The sequence below is a fragment of the Piliocolobus tephrosceles genome, chromosome 8 (assembly GCF_002776525.5).
Source record: "Piliocolobus tephrosceles isolate RC106 chromosome 8, ASM277652v3, whole genome shotgun sequence".
Lineage (NCBI taxonomy): Eukaryota > Metazoa > Chordata > Mammalia > Primates > Cercopithecidae > Piliocolobus > Piliocolobus tephrosceles.
The window spans coordinates 6,386,855-6,407,145 of NC_045441.1; the positions used below are offsets into that span (position 1 = coordinate 6,386,855).

At 41.5% G+C, this 20,291-nt stretch overlaps 2 protein-coding genes across 2 annotated transcripts in view; both read left to right on the forward strand.

The window, feature by feature from the left end:
• Positions 1-20,291, forward strand: part of CYTH3 (cytohesin 3) — a 112,745-nt gene that overhangs the window by 45,582 nt on the left and 46,872 nt on the right. The gene's annotated exons all lie outside the window — the stretch shown is intronic.
• On the forward strand, positions 4,235-4,688 carry LOC111530506 (short transmembrane mitochondrial protein 1-like). The gene has a single exon (XM_023197760.2). The coding sequence runs from the start codon at positions 4,262-4,264 to the stop codon at positions 4,403-4,405; it is 144 nt and encodes a 47-aa protein (XP_023053528.1). The 5' UTR covers positions 4,235-4,261; the 3' UTR covers positions 4,406-4,688.

Sequence of the window (20,291 nt, forward strand, 5' to 3'; positions counted from 1 at the left end):
ATATGACTCATTCTCTTTTTTTTTTTGAGATGGAGTCTCGCTCTGTCTCCCAGGCTGGAGTGCAGGGGCCGGATCTCAGCTCACTGTAAGCTCCGCCTCCCGGGTTTACGCCATTCTCCTGCCTCAGCCTCCCGAGTAGCTGGGACTACAGGCGCCTGCCACCTCACCCGGCTAGTTTTTTGTATTTTTTAGTAGAGACGGGGTTTCACTGTGTTAGCCAGGATGGTCTCGATCTCCTGACCTTGTGATCCACCCGTCTTGGCCTCCCAAAGTGCTGGGATTACAGGCTTGAGCCACCGTGCCCGGCATGACTCATTCTCTTTAACTTACCTCTTTGTAACTGGAAAAAAGGTGACCAGAAATGGCTGGAGGTAATGAAAGGGAATAGAGAATCAAGAAAATAATTTCTTTGACCATTCTTTTTTGAGCCTTGGGTTAGCAGAGTTAAATACTTAAATAAGAACACAAAGTAAGGGAAAGCTTCACATTTCCACATTCCTTATTAAATACTTTTAAAATAGAAGAATCTGAGTTAGAATGAACCCCAGCAATTATCTGGTTGTTGTTGAAATCTAGCCTACCTACCACATTTTCATAATTAAACACAGGCCTGAGGCAAACCATCGGATTCTCGTTCTCCAGAAAGTGAGCACTTGTATACCCTGGTTCAGCCAAGGTCCAGTAAGGTTACTTGTTCACATTCACTGTGGAATTCTCTGCTTGGGAGACCATCATGTTCAGGAACATTTTCAATAAAGTTTATGAGATACTGTATTGGCTTGGAACATGCACAAAGAATTTGACAACCCGTTTGGGTGGAGGAATATAAACTTGCTAATTATTGAAAACATAGTTGTTGTAAATGCTTCCCTTTGGTTTGCTAACTTGAGCCCCAACCAGAGGTTTTCCAGCCTTGGCAAAGCTGCCTAAAGCCTTTTGTGTTGAGTAAGGGCCCTGATAGTGGCACCCTCGTTTTGATCCTGTCTGTAGTGGGAACGCTTCCAAGTCTGATGCTTGTTGTAGGTTTCTGCCAGAGGTCCTTCACTTAGGTTAAGACATCTTCTATTCTTGGTTTAATGATTTTTTATTTTTTAATCAGGAAGGGCTGTTGAATTTTATCAATGCTATTTTTCCATCTATTGAGATGAACATATGTTTTTCATTATGAGCCTTTCAGTACTATTTGACTTTTTTTTTTTTTTTTTAAAGAAACCATTTGCTCATATTGTATCCACTGACTTGAGGCTTAAAATTCCTTCAAAATGCTAACTTTACAACCATCTTCTGCATGTGTTTTTCTTTGAATTCAATTTTTCCATCAATCTGTTCCTATCTGCTTTCTTTTTTTGTAGCAATTTCAGCATCTCTGTGCTGTTGGTGATTTTTTATTCTTTAAAAAGCCTCTTCTGTCATTTCATGGGTTTGTCAAGAGAGCGGGCACACCTTGTGCCAGCCCTTTCCTCTTAAACCAGTCTCTGGGACTTTAAAAATGCCATCCTTCCTTGCTCAGGTTGCTACATAGGAACCTTCAAGTTCTTACAACCTTCGAGATGTTGTGTTGCTTTACTTTGAGATGCTGACTGAGAATCAGAGTTGGGAATACAGATCCTCACAACATGGGTTGAAATGTTGGGAAGTAACTTAACTAAAAAGTTAATCAGGGCATTAGCCGTGGAGTGGCTGGAAGAATCCTCACTGGAGCTTCAGCCAAGACTGCCAGCTTTACCTTCTTTCCTGGACTGTGAGATAAAAAGCAGATGGATTCTACTCCAGCTTGCCTGCCGTGCCCTGAAATAGCGCTCTTCCACCTCTCCATCCTCATCTAAACATTAAATTCCTCAAGTGTTCCACCTTTTAGATGTTCGTGAATGGGAAGTGGAATACCAGATGTTCTACAGCTGTATCCAGTCTGCAGAAGACAGAGATGTGGTTCAGGCTTCCCAGCAAGGAATGAGGAAGTATCTCTGGTGCTTTCTAATCAAAGCATTGCAGGGAATATTGTTTCTGGGTGTGGATGTGTGTGTACAGGAGGATGTCTGGATCTTTAGGGAGACCTCTCAGAGCCCTTCAGTTTTAAAAGGAAGCCAATCACAGATGCATTGCTTTTTATTTTTAATTTTTTTAAAAAACACCTTCTTTGACGTAGGGTTTGCCAAGCTAGGGACATGAGTTTATGTTCTCGGCCACCTAGGGATAAATATTTCATCTTAGGTTCTCTTTGTTTAAAGACAGTTTTTTTCTCTTTTTCCTTTTTTTTTTTTTTTTTTTTTAAATTTTCAGGCTGGGTGTGGTGGCTCACGCCTGTAATCCCAGCACTTCGGAAGGCTGAGGCGTTGTGGTCTTGAACTCCTGAGGTCAGAGTTCAAGACCAGTCTGGGCTGGGAGCGGTGGCTCAAGCCTGTAATCCCAGCACTTTGGGAGGCTAAGGTGGGCGGATCATGAGGTCAGGAGATCGAGACCATCCTGGCTAACACGGTGAAACCCCGTCTCTACTAAAAATACAAAAAATTAGCCGGGCGTGGTGGCGGGCACCTGTAGTCCCAGCTACTCAGGAGGCTGAGATAGGAGAATGGCGTGAACCCAGGAGGCGGAGGTTGCAGTGAGCTGAGACTGCGCTACTGCACTCCAGCCTGGGCGACAGAGCAAGACTCTGCCTCAAAAAAAAAGAAAAAAAAAGAAAAAAACCAGTTTGGCCAACATGGTGAAACCCCTTCTCTACTAAAAATACAAAAGTTAACGAGGTGTGGTGGCGGGCGCCTGTAATCCCAGCTATTCAGGAGGCTGAGGCAGGAGAATCACTTGAACCCGGGAGGCAGAGGTTGTAGTGAGCCGAGATCGCGCCACTGCACTCCAGGCTGGGCGACAAGAGCGAAACTCCATTTCAAAAAAAAAAAAAAAAAATTCTTCAAAAAAATACATATTTCAGGCTGTACTCGGTGGCTCACACCTGTAATCCCAGCACTTTGGGAGGCCAAGGTGGGTGGATCACCTGAGGTCGGGAGTTCGAGACCAGCCTGACCAACATGGAGAGACCCTGACTCTACTGAAAACACAAAAAACTAGCCGGGCATAGTGGCTCATGCCTATAATCCCAGCTACTTGGGAGGCTGAGGCAGGAGAATCTCTTCAACCCAGGAGGCAGAGGTTGCGGTGAGCCGAGATTGTGCCATTGCACTCCAGCCTGGGCAACAAGAGTGAAACTCCGTCTCAAAAAAAAAAAAAAAAAAAAAAATTTTTTTTTCGTTCATCATAACGTAGACTCTGTCTTAACAGTTTATCCCATACCTTGACCTTTGTATCCAGAACAGTTTCTATGCACAATTTACTGGATATGTGATAGTGAATATGTACATGTCTTTGGACAGTATGACATATATAATATTGTATTGTCTTAATTTCAGGCTTTATTAATAATAGATATTGTATTCAATAATAATAGATTAATAATTTGTTTGTAATTTGTTTTGGAATTACAGCCATCACCTGATCTAATTTTAGAATATTTCATCACTCCTAATAGATCCCTCACTCCCGTTTGCAGTCAGTCCTTACCCCACCCCGAGCCACTGGCTAATCTGGTTTCTGTCTCTATAGATTTGTCCTTTCTGATATTTAACATAAATGGAATCATGCAGTATGTGGTCTTTTGCATCTGACTTCCTTTACTTGACATAATGTTTTCAAGTTTCATGTATATTGTAACATACTCATAGTTTATTCTTCTTCCCTGAATATCCCAGTGTCTGGAAATACTACAGGTTGTTAACCATTCATCCATCGATGGACATTTGGTTTTTTCCACCTTTTGGCTATTGCAAGTCATGCTGCTGTGAACATTCATGTACACATATTTGTTTGAATACCTGTTTTCAGCTCTTTGGATATATACGTAGAAGTAGAATTACTAGTGGTTCTATGTTTAATTTTCTGGGGAGCCACTAAATTGTATTCCACAGTGACAAAATGGAACCATTTTCCATTCATGCCAGCGATGTATGAGGGTTCAAATTTCTCTACTTCCTTGCCAGCATTTGTTAGTATGTTTTTAAAAGTATAGCCACCCTAGTTTTAGCTCTTATGCTAGGTCATTCACTCATTTTGAGTTAATTTTTGTATATTGCAAGAAGGTAGGGGTCTAGACCCTCATTCTTTTGCATGTGGATGTCCAATTGTCCCAGCACCATTTGTTGAAGAGACTTGTTTTCAATACTTTTAATATATGGTTTTGCTTCGTGCCCTCCTCACCCTCCCCACCGACATCATGCTCCAGTTCCTGCTTGGATTTACATTGGGCAATGTGGTTGGAATGTATCTGGCTCAGAACTATGACATACCGAACCTGGCTAAAAAACTTGAAGACGTTAGAAAGGACTTGGATGCCAAGAAGAAATCCCCTAGTGCATGAGACTGCCTCCAGCACTGCCTTCGGGATACACTGATTCTACTGCTCTTGAGGGCCTCCTTTACCATCTGAACCAAAAACTTTTGTTTTCGTCTCCAGCCTCAGCACGTCTCTTCTTTGCTAGACCCTGTGTTTTTTGCTTAGAGCAAGCAAAATGGGGCCCCAATTTGAGAACTACCCTACATTTCCAACATACTCACCTCTTCCCATATTCCCTTTCCAACTGCATGGGAGGTTCTAAGACTGGAATTATGGTGCTAGATTAGTAAACATGACTTTTAATGAATAGTGTCTTCTTTATTTTTTGCGATTTTTACTACCTTTTGTCAAGAGAAAAATTGATGAGTTTTGTATAGCTGGTCAGATACAAATAATAGTGACTTCACAGTTTAGCAGTTATAATGGGTACTTTTTAAACATTTGGTACTAAATTATGTTGCTGCAAAGTAATTAAAATTAATATCTAGAGCTAAAAAAATATATATATATGGTTTTATTTTTAGGCTTTATAGTCTGTTCCATTGATCTTTTTTTTTTTTTAACATATTTTTGCAGCAGTGTCACACTTCATTAACAGCGCTTCAGGGAATGTATACGTATTCCGTGTATACCTACTGACTCCAGCCTCTTAATAGCATTCAAGTCATCTTTGTTTTTGTTTAAGAAGCAGAATTAGCCAGGCATGGTGTTGGATACCTGTAGTCCCAGCTACTCAGGAGGCTGAGGCAGGAGGATCACTTGAGTCCAGGAGTTTGAGTCCAGCTTCTCATTTACTTTTTCTCTATGAGCACGTGTTTTTGCTTTTTGTGCAATGGAAAAATATGTGAATAGGATACAGTTGTGAATCAGTGAGGATTATATATGTGGAAGTAGAAAAGACAGTGTTTGCATCATTCATAGGGTTCGATGATTTGACTGCTGTAGTTATGTACATGATTTGTCTTGCAATTCTGGAGAATTAATCTGGGCATAAGTTCCGCATCTGCATTTAAGAAGAGAAGTGAAACATCCTTACTCATTTTTGTTTGCTTCAAATAATGAGGGAAAAAATTACCTGTCAGTAAAGGCTGCCAGCAAGTGTTTAGTTAGTTCACTTTACATTTATTAATTATTGATTGATTGACTATTATGAGCAGGCCAACTGGAGTGTTGTTTGAAACTGTCTTTTAAAATGTTCTTTTGTCATATTAGCTGTTTTGTCAAATAAGAGTTAACCGTCACCCAAAAATGTAGAACACTTTATTATAATGAATTATAATAATGGTTATGCAAAATTGGTTCAGTAAGACTCAGCACTTCAGAGTAACATTTGTCTGGGATTCTTCTCTGTATGTTAAAAATGTTAATGACTCCTCCCTTCAGCAGGTGTCATCACTGTGACAGGGATACGGGGGGAAATGCATGAAACGCGAGGCACTTGCCTTGAGAACAGAGACAGAGTTAGGCATTCTGGACAGGTGCTCGTCTGGTATCACATTTTGAATGACTAAGCCCTAATCTTCCTTCAGTGATGTCCCTTGACATCTCTGCCTTTGGAAGTCCGGCTACTGATTCATTAGCACCTTCATCACATCCCACTCAGAGGCTGTGAAGGGCACCCTGGCAGGAGGACCAAAACTCTTTGCTACATACTCTGCTCTGTCCTGCTCCTTTTCCCTGGGATGGCTCCCAGGACCTGTATGTCTGGAGGTCAGACGTGCAAGTCCTTCTGTCTGGTCACAAGGGTATAGGAAACATCTGGTTTTTCCTTGCCTTATGCAATATAAAGATCATTTTTAAGTTTTTTTTTTTTTTTTCTTTTTTGACAGCGTCTTGCTCTGTTACCCATGCTGGGATACAGTCATACCATCATAGCTCACTGCAGCCTCGGATTCTAGGCTTCAAATGATCCTCCCACTTCAGCCTTCCCAGTAGCTGGGACCACAGACATGCCTCACTATGTCTGGCTAATTTCTTTTTATTTTTTGTAGAGCTATCCTCCCACCTCACTCTCCCTGAGTGTTGAGGTTACAGGCGTGAGCCACGATGCCTCGCCTAATTTTTTTTTTTTTTTTTTGTATTTTTTTAGTAGAGACGGGGTTTCACCTTGTTAGCCAGGATGATCTCGATCTCCTGACCTCGTGATCCACCCGTCTTGGCCTCCCAAAGTGCTGGCATTACAGGCTTGAGCCACCACGCCTGGCCCTAATTTTTTTTTTAACTTCATGTTGAACTAATTTGTAGATCCACAGAAAGTTGCAAAGATAACAGTACATAAAGGTTCCACTTGCCCTTCACTCATTTCCTCACACTGGTTACATCTTATGTTACATCTTATGTAACCAATACAGTATCAAAATCAGGAAGCTGACATTGGTATGAGGTGTGTGTATAGTTTTGTGTCATGCGTAGATTGATGTAGTTACCACTGCAATCAAGATATGGAACTGTTCCATCACCACAAAGGCCTCAGGCTCCCTGATACTACCCTAGTTGTCCTCTCTTCAACCACCCTAAACCCCAAACAATGACTAATCCATTTTCCACCTCTGTGATGTTATCATTTTGAAATGTTACATATGTCAAATTATATAATATGTAACCTTTTGAGACTGGGGTTGTTTTTGGGTTTTTTAAAATTCAGCTTAATGCCCTTACAATCCAACCAGGCTGTTGTGTGTATCAATAGTTCATTCATTTTTATTGCTAGATAATATTCCATGGTATGGATGTGTCACAGTTTATTTCTCCATCCACCTATTGTAGCACTTTGGTTGTTTCCAGGCTTAGGATATTACAAGTAAAGTTGCTGTGAACATTCATGTTCAGGTTTTTGAGTGGGCATACATTTTAATTTCTCTGGGATAAATGCCCACGTGATATTGCCGGATCACATAGTAAGTGTATGTTTAGTTTGTTTTTGTTTTTGTTTTTGTTTTTGTTTTGTTTTTTTGAGACGTAGTCTCACTCTGTTGCCCAGGCTGGAGTGCAGTGGCACGATTGTGACTCACTGCAACCTCCGCCTTCCGGGTGCAAGCAATTCTCCTGCCTCAGCCTCCCGAGTAGCTGGGACTACAGGCGCCTGCCACCATGCCCGGCTAATTTTTTGTATTTTAGTAGAGATGGGGTTTCACTGTGTTGCCCAGGCTGGTCTCGAACTCCTGAACTCAGGCAGTCCACCTGCCTCCGTCTCCCAAAGTACTGGAATTACAGGCGTGAGCCACTGCACCTGGCCGTGTATGTTTAGTTTTATAAGAAACTGCCAAATTATTTTCCAGAGGGCTGTAACATTTTATGTTCCCACCAGCAATGTATGAGAGATGCAGATTGTCCACATCTTTGCCAGCCTTTGGTATTGTTTGGTTTGTTTGTTTGTTTTTGAGACAGGATCTTTCGAGACTTTCTCCCAGTCTGTAGCTTCTCTTTTCATCCTTTATAATGCTTTGCAGAGCAAAAGTTTTTAATTTTGATGTCCAATGTATTGATTTTTTTCTTTTATGGATTCTCAGTCATGTCTGTGGATTCTCAGTCATTACCAATACTTAGCTCTCAAAGATTTTTGTCTTATGTTTTCTTCTAGAAGTTTCATAGTTTTACATTTAAACTTAGGTCTACTTTGAGTTAATTTTGTATAAAATGTGAGGTTTAGGTCAAGGTTCATTCTTTTGCATATGAATAGCCAATTACTGCAGCAACATTTATTCGAAAGAATATCTTTTCTCCATTGGACCGCTTTTACACCTTTGTCAAAAACCACTTGGCTAGGCCGGGCATGGTGGCTCACACCTCAGCACTTTGGGAGGCCAAGGCAGGCAGATCACTTGAGGTCAGGAGTTTGAGACCAGCCCGACCAGCATGGTGAAATCCCGTCTTTACCAAAAAAATACAAAAATTAGCTGGGTGTGGTGGTGCATGCCTGCAGTCCCATTCACTTGGCTCTGTGAGTGTGGGCTCTTCTGAGTTCTCTCTTCTGTTCCGTGGATCTATGTGTCTATCCCTCTGCCAACACCACAGTCTTGAATAATGCAGTTATGTAAGCCTTGAAATTGAGGAGAATAATTCCTCCAATCAGTCTTTTTTCAAAATTGTTTTAGCTATTCTGATTCCTTTGACTTGCCATTATGAATTTGAGAATGGGCTTTGCTATCTCTTAGAAAAAAAACTTACTGGAAATTTGATAGGAATGAGTCTTTTTCATTCCAAGCTAGTGGAGTTTCTACTTTTATAACATCCTCAAAAACCTTGTGCATCTCCTCTGTATTTCACAGGGATTTCACGGTGGACAAGAGGGCCCTCCATAGATCTTACCTGTGCAGTTCTGTTTCTATTCTTGGCTTCTGCTGAGTGGGTTGAGGGGATTCATGAGTGACAGGCTTAAATCTCTTCAAAGAGCTTTCTGTGTGAATGAATACTCTGATCTTTTAATTCTTCCAACATACTAGCAAAACATTGGCCAGCCACACCTTTGTCTTTGCTTAGAGCACTTTTTCCTGCCAGTGAATCTCCGAATTTTATTGTCTTTTGCCATCCATACAGGCTCAGAATTTCCCAAATTAAGCCCTGGTTCCTTTTTGCATAATACTTTTTCTTAATTTCTCTCTTTTGCATTTTACTATAAGCAACAAGAAGAAACCAGGTTGCACCTTTAACACTCTGCTTGGAAATTGCCTCAATTAAATATCCAAGTTCATCACTTACACGTTCTGCTTTTCATACAGTTGTAGGGGATAATTCAGCTATGCTTTCTGCTAGTATATAATAGTTTCCAAAAAGAGGTAGCTCATTTCTTTGAGTCCTAACAGTAGTACCTTTATAATGTCCATTTTTCTACCAACAGTGTGCTTATGAAGATGGAGATATTCTCTAAGATGATACAGACTTTCTCTACTCTGCTCCTCACTTCTCCTGAGTCCTCAGTGGCAGTCTTTTTTTTGAGACGGAGTCTCACCCTGTTGCCAGCTTGGAGTGCAGTAGCACAATCTCAGCTCACTGCAACCTCCACCTCCCAGATTCAAGCAATTCTCCTGCTTCAGCCTCCCGAGTAGCTGGGACTACAGGCGCGCACCACCATGCCCAGCTAATTTTTGTATTTTAGTAGAGACGGAGTTTCACCATGTTGGTTAGGATGGTCTCGATCTCCCGACCTTGTGACCTGCCTGCCTCGGCCTCCCATAGTTCTGGGATTACAGGCGTGAGGGATTACTGTGCCTGGCCAGTGGCAGAGTTTTTAACATCCACATTTCTATAATCTGTTTGAGGCAATCTAGGCTTTCTGTATGGTCGTGTTCAAAATTCTTCCAGCCTCTGTCCCTTACAATTTGAAAGCTGGTTCCACATTTTTAGGTATTTGTTATAGCTGCACCCTAGTTCTGTATTCGTTTCCCGAGGCTGTTGTAACAAGTTACCACACATTTTGTGGCTTAAAATAACACATATTTATTCTTGTTCTGTTCTAGAAGTAAGAAGTCTAAAATCAGCTTCATTGGGCCAAAATAAAGGTGTCCAACGGGCCGTGCTCCGTCTGGAGGAGAGAATGCATTTTCTTCCCTTTCCCAGCATCTAGAGCTGCATTTCTTTGCCCATGACCCCTCCCTCCATCTTCAAACCCAGCAGCCTAGCATTCTGCTTCAGTCATCACATCGCCTTCTTCTGTGTCACATCTCCCCTGCTTTCTTCTTATATGGACATGTTTTATTGCATTTAGATCCTCTGGATAATCCAGGATAATCATCTCCATCTAAAATGCTTTTTCTTTTCTTTTTGAGACAGGGTCTGGCTCTGTTGCCCAGACTGGAGTGCAGTGGTGTGATCTCAGCTCACTGCAACCTCCTACCTCCCCAGCTCAAACCTCCCACCTCAGCCTCCTGAATAGCTAGAACTACAGGTGCACGTCACCATACCTGGCTAATTTTTGTATTTTTCATAGAGATGGGGTTTTTTTTTTTTTTTGAGACGGAGTCTCGCCTGTCACCCAGGCTGGAGTGCTGTGGCCGGATCTCAGCTCACTGCAAGCTCCGCCTCCCGGGTTTACACCATTCTCCTGCCTCAGCCTCCTGGGTAGCTGGGACTACAGGTGCCCGTCACCTCGCCCGGCTAGTTTTTTGTATTTTTTAGTAGAGATGGGGTTTCACCGTGTTAGCCAGGATGGTCTCGATCTCCTGACCTCGTGATCCGCCTGTCTCGGCCTCCCAAAGTGCTGGGATTACAGGCTTGAGCCACCGCGCCCGGCCTGAGATGGGGTTTTGTCATGTTGCCCAGGCTGGACTTGAACTCCAGAGCTCAAGCCATCTGCCCACCTCAGCCTTCCAAAGTGTTGGAATTACAGGCATAAGCCACCGTGCCTCCCTATTTTTTTTTTTAATCTAAAATTCTTAATTCTATTTGCAGAGTTCCTTTTGTCATATAGGTTAACATTCACAAGTTCTAGGGATTAGGACCTGGATATCTCTGGGGGTCAGTGATTCAGCCTACTACAATTTTCTGTGGGGTCTTGAGAAACATGAGTATTACGCTGTTGGAGGGAGTGTTCTGTAATCTTTCTTAGACCTTGTTGGTTGATGGTGGCAGTGAGTTCTTCTCTATACTTGCTGATTTTTTGGTTCGTTAATTATTAACAAGGGAGAAAGACATTGAGGTCTCTGACTGTAATTGTTATTTTTCTCTGTCTCAGCTCTGTTGTTGCTGGAATCACGTATTTTGAAGCTTTGGTGCATATACATTTAGAATTGCTATGTCTTTTTGATGAATTGACCCTTTAATCGTTGTATGATATCTCTCTCTGGTAATTTTCTTTGCTCTGAAGTTTACTGTAGCTCTTTTATTAATATAACCACACCTGCTTTCTTTTTATTAATGTTTGCATGATATATCTTTTTCATCCTTTTACCTTCAGCCAATATGTTCAAATATCACGTACATGTATTTGAAGTGAGTTTTTTGTAGACAGCATCTAGGTGGGTCATGTATAATTTTTAAATTCTACTCTGCCAATCTTTTAATATTTAACATTTATATTTAGACCTTTTACATTTAAGATGATTATCGGCCAGGCACAGTGGTTCACGCCTGTAATCACAGCACTTTGGGAGGCCGAGGCTGGTGGGATCACCTGAGATGAGGAGTTCAAGACCAGCTTGGCCAACATGGTGAAACCCCGTCTCTACTAAAAATACAAAAATTAGCTGGGCGCGGTGGCGCATGCCTGTAATCCCAGCTACTCGGGAGGCTGAGGCAGGAGAATCACTTGAACCTGGGAGGCAGAGGTTGCAGTGAGCAGAGATAATGCCACTGCACTCCAGCCTAGGTGATAGGGTGAGACTCAGCAGTCACACCAAAAAAAAAAAAAAAAAAAAAAAGTCATTATTGATTATAATAGGGCTTAGGTCTGACATTTCCTTTTTTTTTTTTTTTCTTTTCAGTTTGGCTTTTTGTTTTCTTTTTCCTATGATTTACTTGAACATGTTTTAGAATTCCAGTTTGACATATGTGTGTGTATGTATGTGTGTGTGTATATATACATACACACACATAGTTTTTTGAGATGGGATCTCACCCTGTCACCCACGTTGGAGTGCAGTAGTGTGATCTTGGCTGACTGCAACCTCTGCCTCCCAAGCTCAAGTAATCCTCCCATCTCAGCTTCCTGAGTCGCTTGGGACCACAGGAATGTGTCACCACACCTGGCTAATTTTTTGATTTTTTTTTGTAGAGATGGGGTCTTGCGGTGTTGCCAAGGCTGTTCTCAAACTCCTGAGCTCAGGCAGTCCACCCACCTCAACCTCCCAAAGTGCTAGCATTACAGGTGTGAGCCACTGCACCTGGCCTCTATGTTTTTGATTGCATATATCTCTTTGTATAGCTTTTTAAATGGTTGCTCTAGGTGTATGTTTGCATATATGTATATATGTATGTATAATAAGTAATATATGTATTTATATAATTACCGTCTACTGGTGGTGTCACTTTACCAGTTCAAATGAAATGTAGAACCCTTGCCTCCCTCTGTGTCCCTTACTCTCTCCAGTTTATAATCTTCTTGAATATGTCTTCTATGTACATTGAGAACTGTAACAGATGGTGTTAGTTTTTGCCTCAGCCATCAAACGTGATTGAGAAAACCCAAGAGGAGAAGGAAAGTTTTTTATACTTACACATATTTTTACTGTTTCTTTTGTTCTTCTTTTCTAATATTTTGAGTTGACTTCTTTGATCATTTCCCTTCTAGTTAGAGAACTCCCTCTAGCCATTCTTTTAGGGTAGGTCTGCTGGTGACAGATTCTTTTAGTTTTCCTTCAAGTAAGAATGTGTCAATTTCCCTTTCATTCCCAAAGGATAACTTCACCAGATATAGAATTCAGGGTTGACAGTTCTTTTCTTTCTTCGCTTGAAGAATGTTTTGCTACTTCCTCTGGCCGTTGCGGTTTTGATGATAAGCCCATTGTCATTTGAATTATCTTTCTCCTGTATAGGTGAGGTGTTATTTTCTCTGGTTGGTTTCAAACTTTTTCATCTTTCAGAATAATGTGTATAATGTGTCTTGGCATAGATCTCTGGGTTTATTCTGTTTCAAGTTTGTTTAGCCTCTTGAATTTGTAGACTTATGTTTTTTGCCAAATTTGAGAAGTTTTCACCCATTAAAAAATGTTTTTTTAGCCCATCCTTTTTGTCCTCATTTGTCTTTAGGGAAATTATCTGTACGTTTCTGGACTATCAAGGCGCCTGAACTGTGGAGCATCTTCTACTCTTGGGTGGCTAGAGCAGGGGGAATAATCAGGAAGAACTTTCTGGTGTTGCTCAGCTGCGATTTTCCTTATCAACTCTCATGTGCTCCACGTTGTGGAGTGGCATTCTAAAATCCAACCAGTACTCCTTCAGGACACTGGAAGTAACAGAATTCTCAGAGGAAGAGGGGGCATCCTATCCCATTTTCTTCACCCACAAGTAACTCTGTAGTTTTATGTAGGGTGGGTTCTGTTTAAATTTTTGTCTTTTTGAAAATTTACCAAAATAACATTATTCTTTTTTTTTCAAGCCAGTCAAAATCAAGATAAGAAAATACTATTGTCTCTATACTAATAGTATGACTAGGCAGCTCTTTGCCTGTGGTTGCAAGGAACCCTAGCCTTTCCCAGAGTGAATCGCTTTGGCATCCGTTTTTGTCATCGGTGGTAATTTGATATTACTGTGGGAAATCTTGTCAATCACATGTGTCCTTCAGGTTAGATGAGAAGGAAACAACACATCTTATAGGCTCTACTTGTCTCTTGAGCTAGCAAGTTATTCTTATTAAAAAATTTTTTTGTATGATTTGGTGCGAGTATGCTGCTTGTTTTGTTCTAAGGTCATTTCTGGGCCAGGTGGAATGTGGTGGGCCTGTTAGGTACCAGCTCTCATGATGGGGAACTCCAGGGCTGAAAATGACGCTTCTCTTTGGAAATACTACCAGTTTGTATGGTTTTGAGGAGCCAGATGATGTAGGTTATTTAGGAATACTTAGTAATATTTGAAGAGAAAATAAAAGTAATATTTTTTAAAAGCATTCCTTATACACAAAATTAAGGGAAAATGCCATTAAAATCATTTAGAAATCTGTAGAGTTCTCTAATAGTCAAGGCTTTTAAAATTTATTTCTTATGTTTTGAATTTTCAAAATACTTTTCAACATTTTAGTATGAAAAATTTCAAATATACAAAAATGTTGAAAGGATATACAGTGGCTTAGGTATAAACCCACCTCCTGGGATCCACGGTTAACCTTTCACTGTGCGTGCTTTATCACATGTCTGTTTATCGCCTCTCATCGATCCATCAGTGCTTCTTATTTCTTAGACATTTCAAAGCTGGAGGTATCAGTGTCCTTTATCTTTTGGTCCTGTTTTTCTCTTATTTGTCTGGTCCAAGATGGGCCCTCTAAAAACTTTGAATCAAAATGTGTCTTCTGAGAAGCTCTAGTTCCTTTTACAAGGTCAGGGGAGTCTGTGATGCTCCACTTTCCCTGCACTCCACGAGCCTTCCTGAAAGGATGCTGGGAAGAACTCCTGTGCTCAGATGTGTATGTGGCAGAGAAGCACTGAAACTTCATGGAGCCGAGTTCTGGTGGGCAGAGAGAACATCCAGATGGAATGGGCTGTCTTCTGGGCTGGGCCCCTGTGATGGGTTCCTCCCTCGCTGGCTTCCAAGGAACAGTGTTAATCTTCTGCTTGGGTGTAATCTCGGATTAACTGAGGAATCTAGGAAAGTGCATGAGATTTTGTCTTCAGACACCCGAAGAGGGCACCAAAACTGTGAGACCGCAGAACTGTGCTTCCCTAGACCATTGGTTCTCAAGGCCCCTGGGGGTTGAAGGCCAAGGAGATTAAGTTTTTCAAATTGGGTAATTAAAGACTGGCAAAAAAATGTGGGGACACTTTACTGGGATTGAGATTGTATTGCAAAGAATACAATATTGTATTGTATTGTATTGCAACAACCTCATTGTTGTAGATAGGCACCAATGTTATTAAAGCCCTCTTGACTTTAAGATTGACAGAAAAGTGTGGAAATCTTACTAAAATGGTGTTGCAGGTTCCTCCTTTCCCCAGACTGTTTTCTATACCACGCAACAATGGACAGTGCTGGGATATATTTTCAGGAATTCACAAAGACCATGAAAATGAATGAAATAGCTCTTTTAATTGCAGAGAGCTAATAAACATATGTCTCATCTCTGGAGCACCTTTTGTGAAAAGCCTGTGTTCTGAGTAGTCTGATAATTCAGCAAATATCTCTGAGTTCCTACTATGTGCTAGTCACGGTTCTTGGTGCTGGGAATTTAATAATGAACCAGACAGGCAAGAACCCTGTCCTTGGGAGTTTAGACATAAACTAAACCGTCAGTCAGCAGGATACTACTACTAATATTAATACATGGTACTTCTAGGTGGAGTAGTTACTGTTATCCCTATTAAAGATGAGGTGACTGTGAGGAAAACTGGAAACTTTGTGCGCTGTTGGTGGGAATGTAAAGTGGTGCGGCTGCTGTGAAAAACTGTGGAGATTCCTCCAAACATTAAAAATAGCACTACCTTGTGCCCTTCACGATGGGCAAGAGCTGAAGCCGCCCAAATGTTCGTGGCCAGATGAATGGATAAGCAAAATGTGATCTCTCCGTACGATGGAACATTGCTCAGCCTTACAAAGGAAGGAAGGCTGGTCTGAAGGTAGTAAGTTATCTCGATTGTTCAGTTACAGGTCTAACTGCTTATTCTACTCTTTTCTCTCTTCTCACTACTGCATTTGACTAATCTTAAAAAAATATTGAAAACAGTTTATTTTTAAAAAAGGAAACTCTGTCACATGCCACAACATGGATGAACCTTGAGGACTTTTTTTTATATTTATGCCAGGTGAAATAAGCCAGTCACAAGACAAATACTGTGTGATTCTCCTTACGTGAGGTACCTGAGTAGTTGAATTCATAGAGACAGAAAGTAGAATGATGGGTGCCTGGGGCTGGGGAAAGGGAGAGTTGGAGAGTTAGTATTTAATGGGTACAGAGTTTTGCAAGATGAAAAAGTTCAGGAGATGGATAGTGATGATGGTTGCAAAACAGCGTGAATATACTTAACAGTCCTGAACTGGGCCGGGCGCGGTGGCTCACGCCTGTAATCCCAGCACTTTGGGAGGCCGAGATGGGCAGATCACGAGGTCAGGAGATCGAGACCATCCTGGCTAACACGGTGAAACCCTATCTCTACTAAAAATACAAAAAAAAATATCTGGGTGTGGTAGCGGGCACCTGTAGTCCCAGCTACTCAGGAGGCTGAGGCAGGAGAATAGCCTGAACCTGGGAGGCGGAGCTTGCAGTGAGCCGAGATCGCGCCACTGCACTCCAGCCTGGCGGACAGAGTGAGACTCTGTCTCAAAAAAACAAACAAACAAAAAAAAAAAACATACTGCACTGGAGACTAAAGAAGAAAATGGATGCCAGGCCTGGTGGCACATGCCTGTAGCCATGACGTGGGAGGCTGAGGCAGAAGGATTGCATGAGCCCTGGAGTTCAAGGCTGCTGAGTCATGATTGCACCACCATACTGCAGCCTGGGAAACATCAGGAGACCTTGCTTCAAAATAAATACATACATACATACATACATACATACATAAATAGGTTGAAATTGATCCCATGGAGATAGTAGAGCATAGAAGGATGGTTACCAGAGGCTGGGAAGGGTAGAGGGGAGATAGGGATGGTTAGTGGGCACAAAAAAATCAGTTAGAAAGAATGAACAAGACCTAGTATTTTTTATTTATTTGCTTATTTTTGAAACAGAGTCTTATTCTGTCGCCCAGGCTGGAGTGCAGTGGCACAATCTCAGCTCACTACAACCTTCACCTCCCGGGTTCAAGTGATTCTTGTGCCTCAGCCTCCTGAGTAGCTGGGATGACAAATGCAAGCCACTACACCTAGCTAATTTTTGTATTTTTAGTAGAGACCTTTTGGCCAGGCTGATCTCGAACTCTGGGCCACAAGTGGTCCACGTGCTTCGGCCTCCCAAAGTGCTAGGATTACAGGCATGAGCCACGGTGCCCCGCCAAGACCTAATATTTGATAGCACAACAGAGTAACTATAGTCAATAATAATGTAATTGTATGTTTAAAAATAAAAGACTATAATTAGGCCAGGCACCGTAGCTTGCTCCTGTAATCCCAGCACTTTGGGATTTGAACTCCTAGGCTCAAATGAGTCTTCTGCCTCAATCTCCTGAGAGTCTAGGACGATAGGTGTGCCCAGCTGTGTTATGTGTTTTACCACAATTAAAAATTTTTAAATGTTTGAAATGAGAAAAGTAAAGCACAGGTGTCCGGTCTTGCCCAGCTAATGAAGTGGTAGAGCCAGGAGTCAGGCTCTGCAGTGTAGCTTCACAACATGTGCATTCAGCCATCATTCTGTTCTGCTTCCAAAACACTCTGGGTAAAAAGTGCTATGAAAGAAATACAGCAGCCATGTCTGATAGAAAACGATTGTGCAGGGAGCTGGGAGTCTGTCCTTTATTTAGACAGGGTGATCAGGGATGGCCTGCTTTGAGCAAGGGAGCTGGAGGGAGCTGGAGCCAGCCAGGTGCCCAGGAGAGTGGTTCACAGGAAGGGTTGGTGCCCCTGTGGCAGATGGGGTCGGATCAGGGAGGGCACTGTAGCCTCAGGTGAGGAACTTGGATTTTATTCTGAACCCAGTAGGAAGTCATATGTGTTTTAAGCAGGGAAGAAACATGATTTATATTTTAGTGAGTACTGCCAAAACTTCACTTGGAAAGGAAATTGAGAAGAAATTCCGGAATATCGATTTCTCCATTTTGTGATCAAATATCAAATAGAATACTTCAGGTTTTACAAAAGATTAATCCTCACCCTGCTTTTTGGTACTGTTTAAGCGTTTTAAGTGTGACAACTCTATCAATGAAGGCAATATGCCCAACTGTTTTCTTGGAAGATACTTAAAGATGCTGAGGAGGAAAAAATACTGCTTTCCTAAGCCTGACAGCACTACTCAAGATGATGTGTGAAGTTGTGTCAGAATCCATCAGAGTTAATGAAATGGATTAGAAAAAAATGACTGACGTGCACTGAGGGTTTCTTTTGGGAACACCAGCAGCATGAACACTGTCTTAGATTTCACACATTTTTAGCCAAAATTCCACCTATGGATATAGCAGACTGGTTATAAAAATGTTTTTATCTTCCCAACTTAAGTTCTCAAGGCCAAAGATTTTGAAAAAACTTCAATGAAAAGGATAAAATCTCATCTTAAATTTTAGGTGACATGTCCCTGACATTGTAGTTGAAAACTCATTTGAAATTTGATAAGGAATCTTCTTTCATCTTCTGTCGGATGTTCAAGAGGACTCGTTGGGAGTTTGGGTTGATGAAATTGTCAGAGGTGACTTTCACAAAGTTGTCTTAGAGAATTATTTGGTAGCTTTGGATGTCATTATCCCTACTTTAAAGATGTTATTAATAGACTTTAGTTTTTAGAACAAATTTAGATTTACATAAAAATCGAGCCGACAGTATAGAGTTCCCATCTGCTCGCCGCCTCCCAGCTCATAGTTTCCCTGTTACTAACATCTTACATCAGTGTGGTGCATTTCTTACAATGGATGAACCAATATTGATACCTTGTTACTAACTGAAGTTTATGGTTTACCATAGGATTTCCTTTTGGGGTCCTTGGGATTCTAACAGGTGCATAATGACATGGATCCACCATTACCTTATCATACAGAAGAGTTTCACTGCCCAGGAGTCCCCTGTGCTCAGCTATTGTCCCTCTCCATGTCCCCCGAACCCCTGGCAACCACTGATCCTTCTGTTGTCTCAGTAGCATTGCCTTTTCCAGAATGCCATCCAGTTGAAATTGTATAATATGTAGCCTTTTCAGATTGGCTTCTTCTTTCACTTAGCAATATACATTTAAAGTTCCTTTATGTCTTTTCAAAGCTTGAGAGCTCATCTCTTACTATCACGGAATAACATTTCATTGTCTGGATGCATCATAGTTTATCGAGCCACCTATTGAGGGACATCTTGGTTGCTTCAGTTTTTGGCAATTATAAATAAAGCTGCTATAAATATTTATGGCAGATTTTCATGTGGACATAGTTTCCAACTCAGTTGGGTAAATTCCAAGGAGGGCAGTTGCTGGATCGTATTGTAAGGCTGTTGAGCTTTGAGAGAAACTGCCAAACTGTCTTCCAAAGTGTCCTCACATGGTTTTTAGTCACGTGCACTTGTGAAGCTGTTCCCCCGCACCGCCAACGACAGCTTCTGGCTGTGAAAGAAACTCAGTTATTCAGAAGTTGTTTATTTTATTCTATTTTTCAGTTAGCTAGGGTAGAAAGTCTCAATGTCTATTACTATTTTTTCATGACTGAGGTCAACATATTCATCGTTCAAGATCTTAAAATACTTTTTGTATTGATTTGTTTTGAGATGCAGTATTTGAAATTTCTGGTAGTATTCAAGAAGAGTTTGATTAGCTTGAGATAGTAGTAGTATCCCACTTACAAAGGAGGAAACTGAGGCACAGAGAGATTAGGTAAGTTGCCTAAGGACACAGAGCTAGTAAGTGGCAGAGAGAATATTTGAGACAAGTCCAGCTGCAAGATTGACTGTGTCATGTTGCCTCTCTACCTAATATATTGCGTTCATGATTTGTGTTAAGGACTTATCTATTCAGTGCTGTATTTTAGCAGTGGTCCTCAAATTTCCCTGTTCAGCAAAATAATTTGGGAAGCTTGTTAAAATTCAGAGTCCTGGGCTTGACACCTAGAGGTTCTGATTTGGTAGGTTTGGGATTGGGTCTAGGAACTCTATTGTAGACAAGTACTTCCAAGTGTTTCTGATGGAGAAAGTCTTTAGACCATGTTATAAAAACCTGCTACAGAAAATGAGCTCCAAGCCAGGTGTAGTGGCTCACACCTGTAATCCCACCACTTTGGGAGGCTGAGGAGGGAGGATTGCTTCAGACCAGCCTAGGCAACATAGCAAGACCCATCTCTACAAAAATAAAAAATAGTGGGGTATGATAGCAGACTCCTATAGTCCCAGATACTTGGGAGGCTGAGGCAGGGCAATTGCCTGAGTCTAGGAGTTGGAGGCTGCGGTGAGCTATGATTGGGCCATTGCCCTCCAACCTGGGTGACAGTGAGATCCTGCCTCCACCTCAAAAAAAGAAAAGAAAATGAGCTAGAATGAATGAATGGAATGAAGCACTTGTGCCAAGGATCCCAAAGAGCTGGCTATGTCCTTGGCCCTTATGTTTAGTTTTGGTCTGTGGAACTGGGGAATAAACTGCCCTTGACTATTGCATTTGGTAAGACACATGCCACTGCACTGGTTCTTCCATTGCTTGTTAGTGGTTGGCTGCATCACC

Coding starts and splice junctions, on each gene's coding strand:
- LOC111530506 (XM_023197760.2), top strand. CDS start 4,262: ATGCTCCAGTTCCTGCTTGGATTTACATTGGGCAATGTGGTTGGAATG.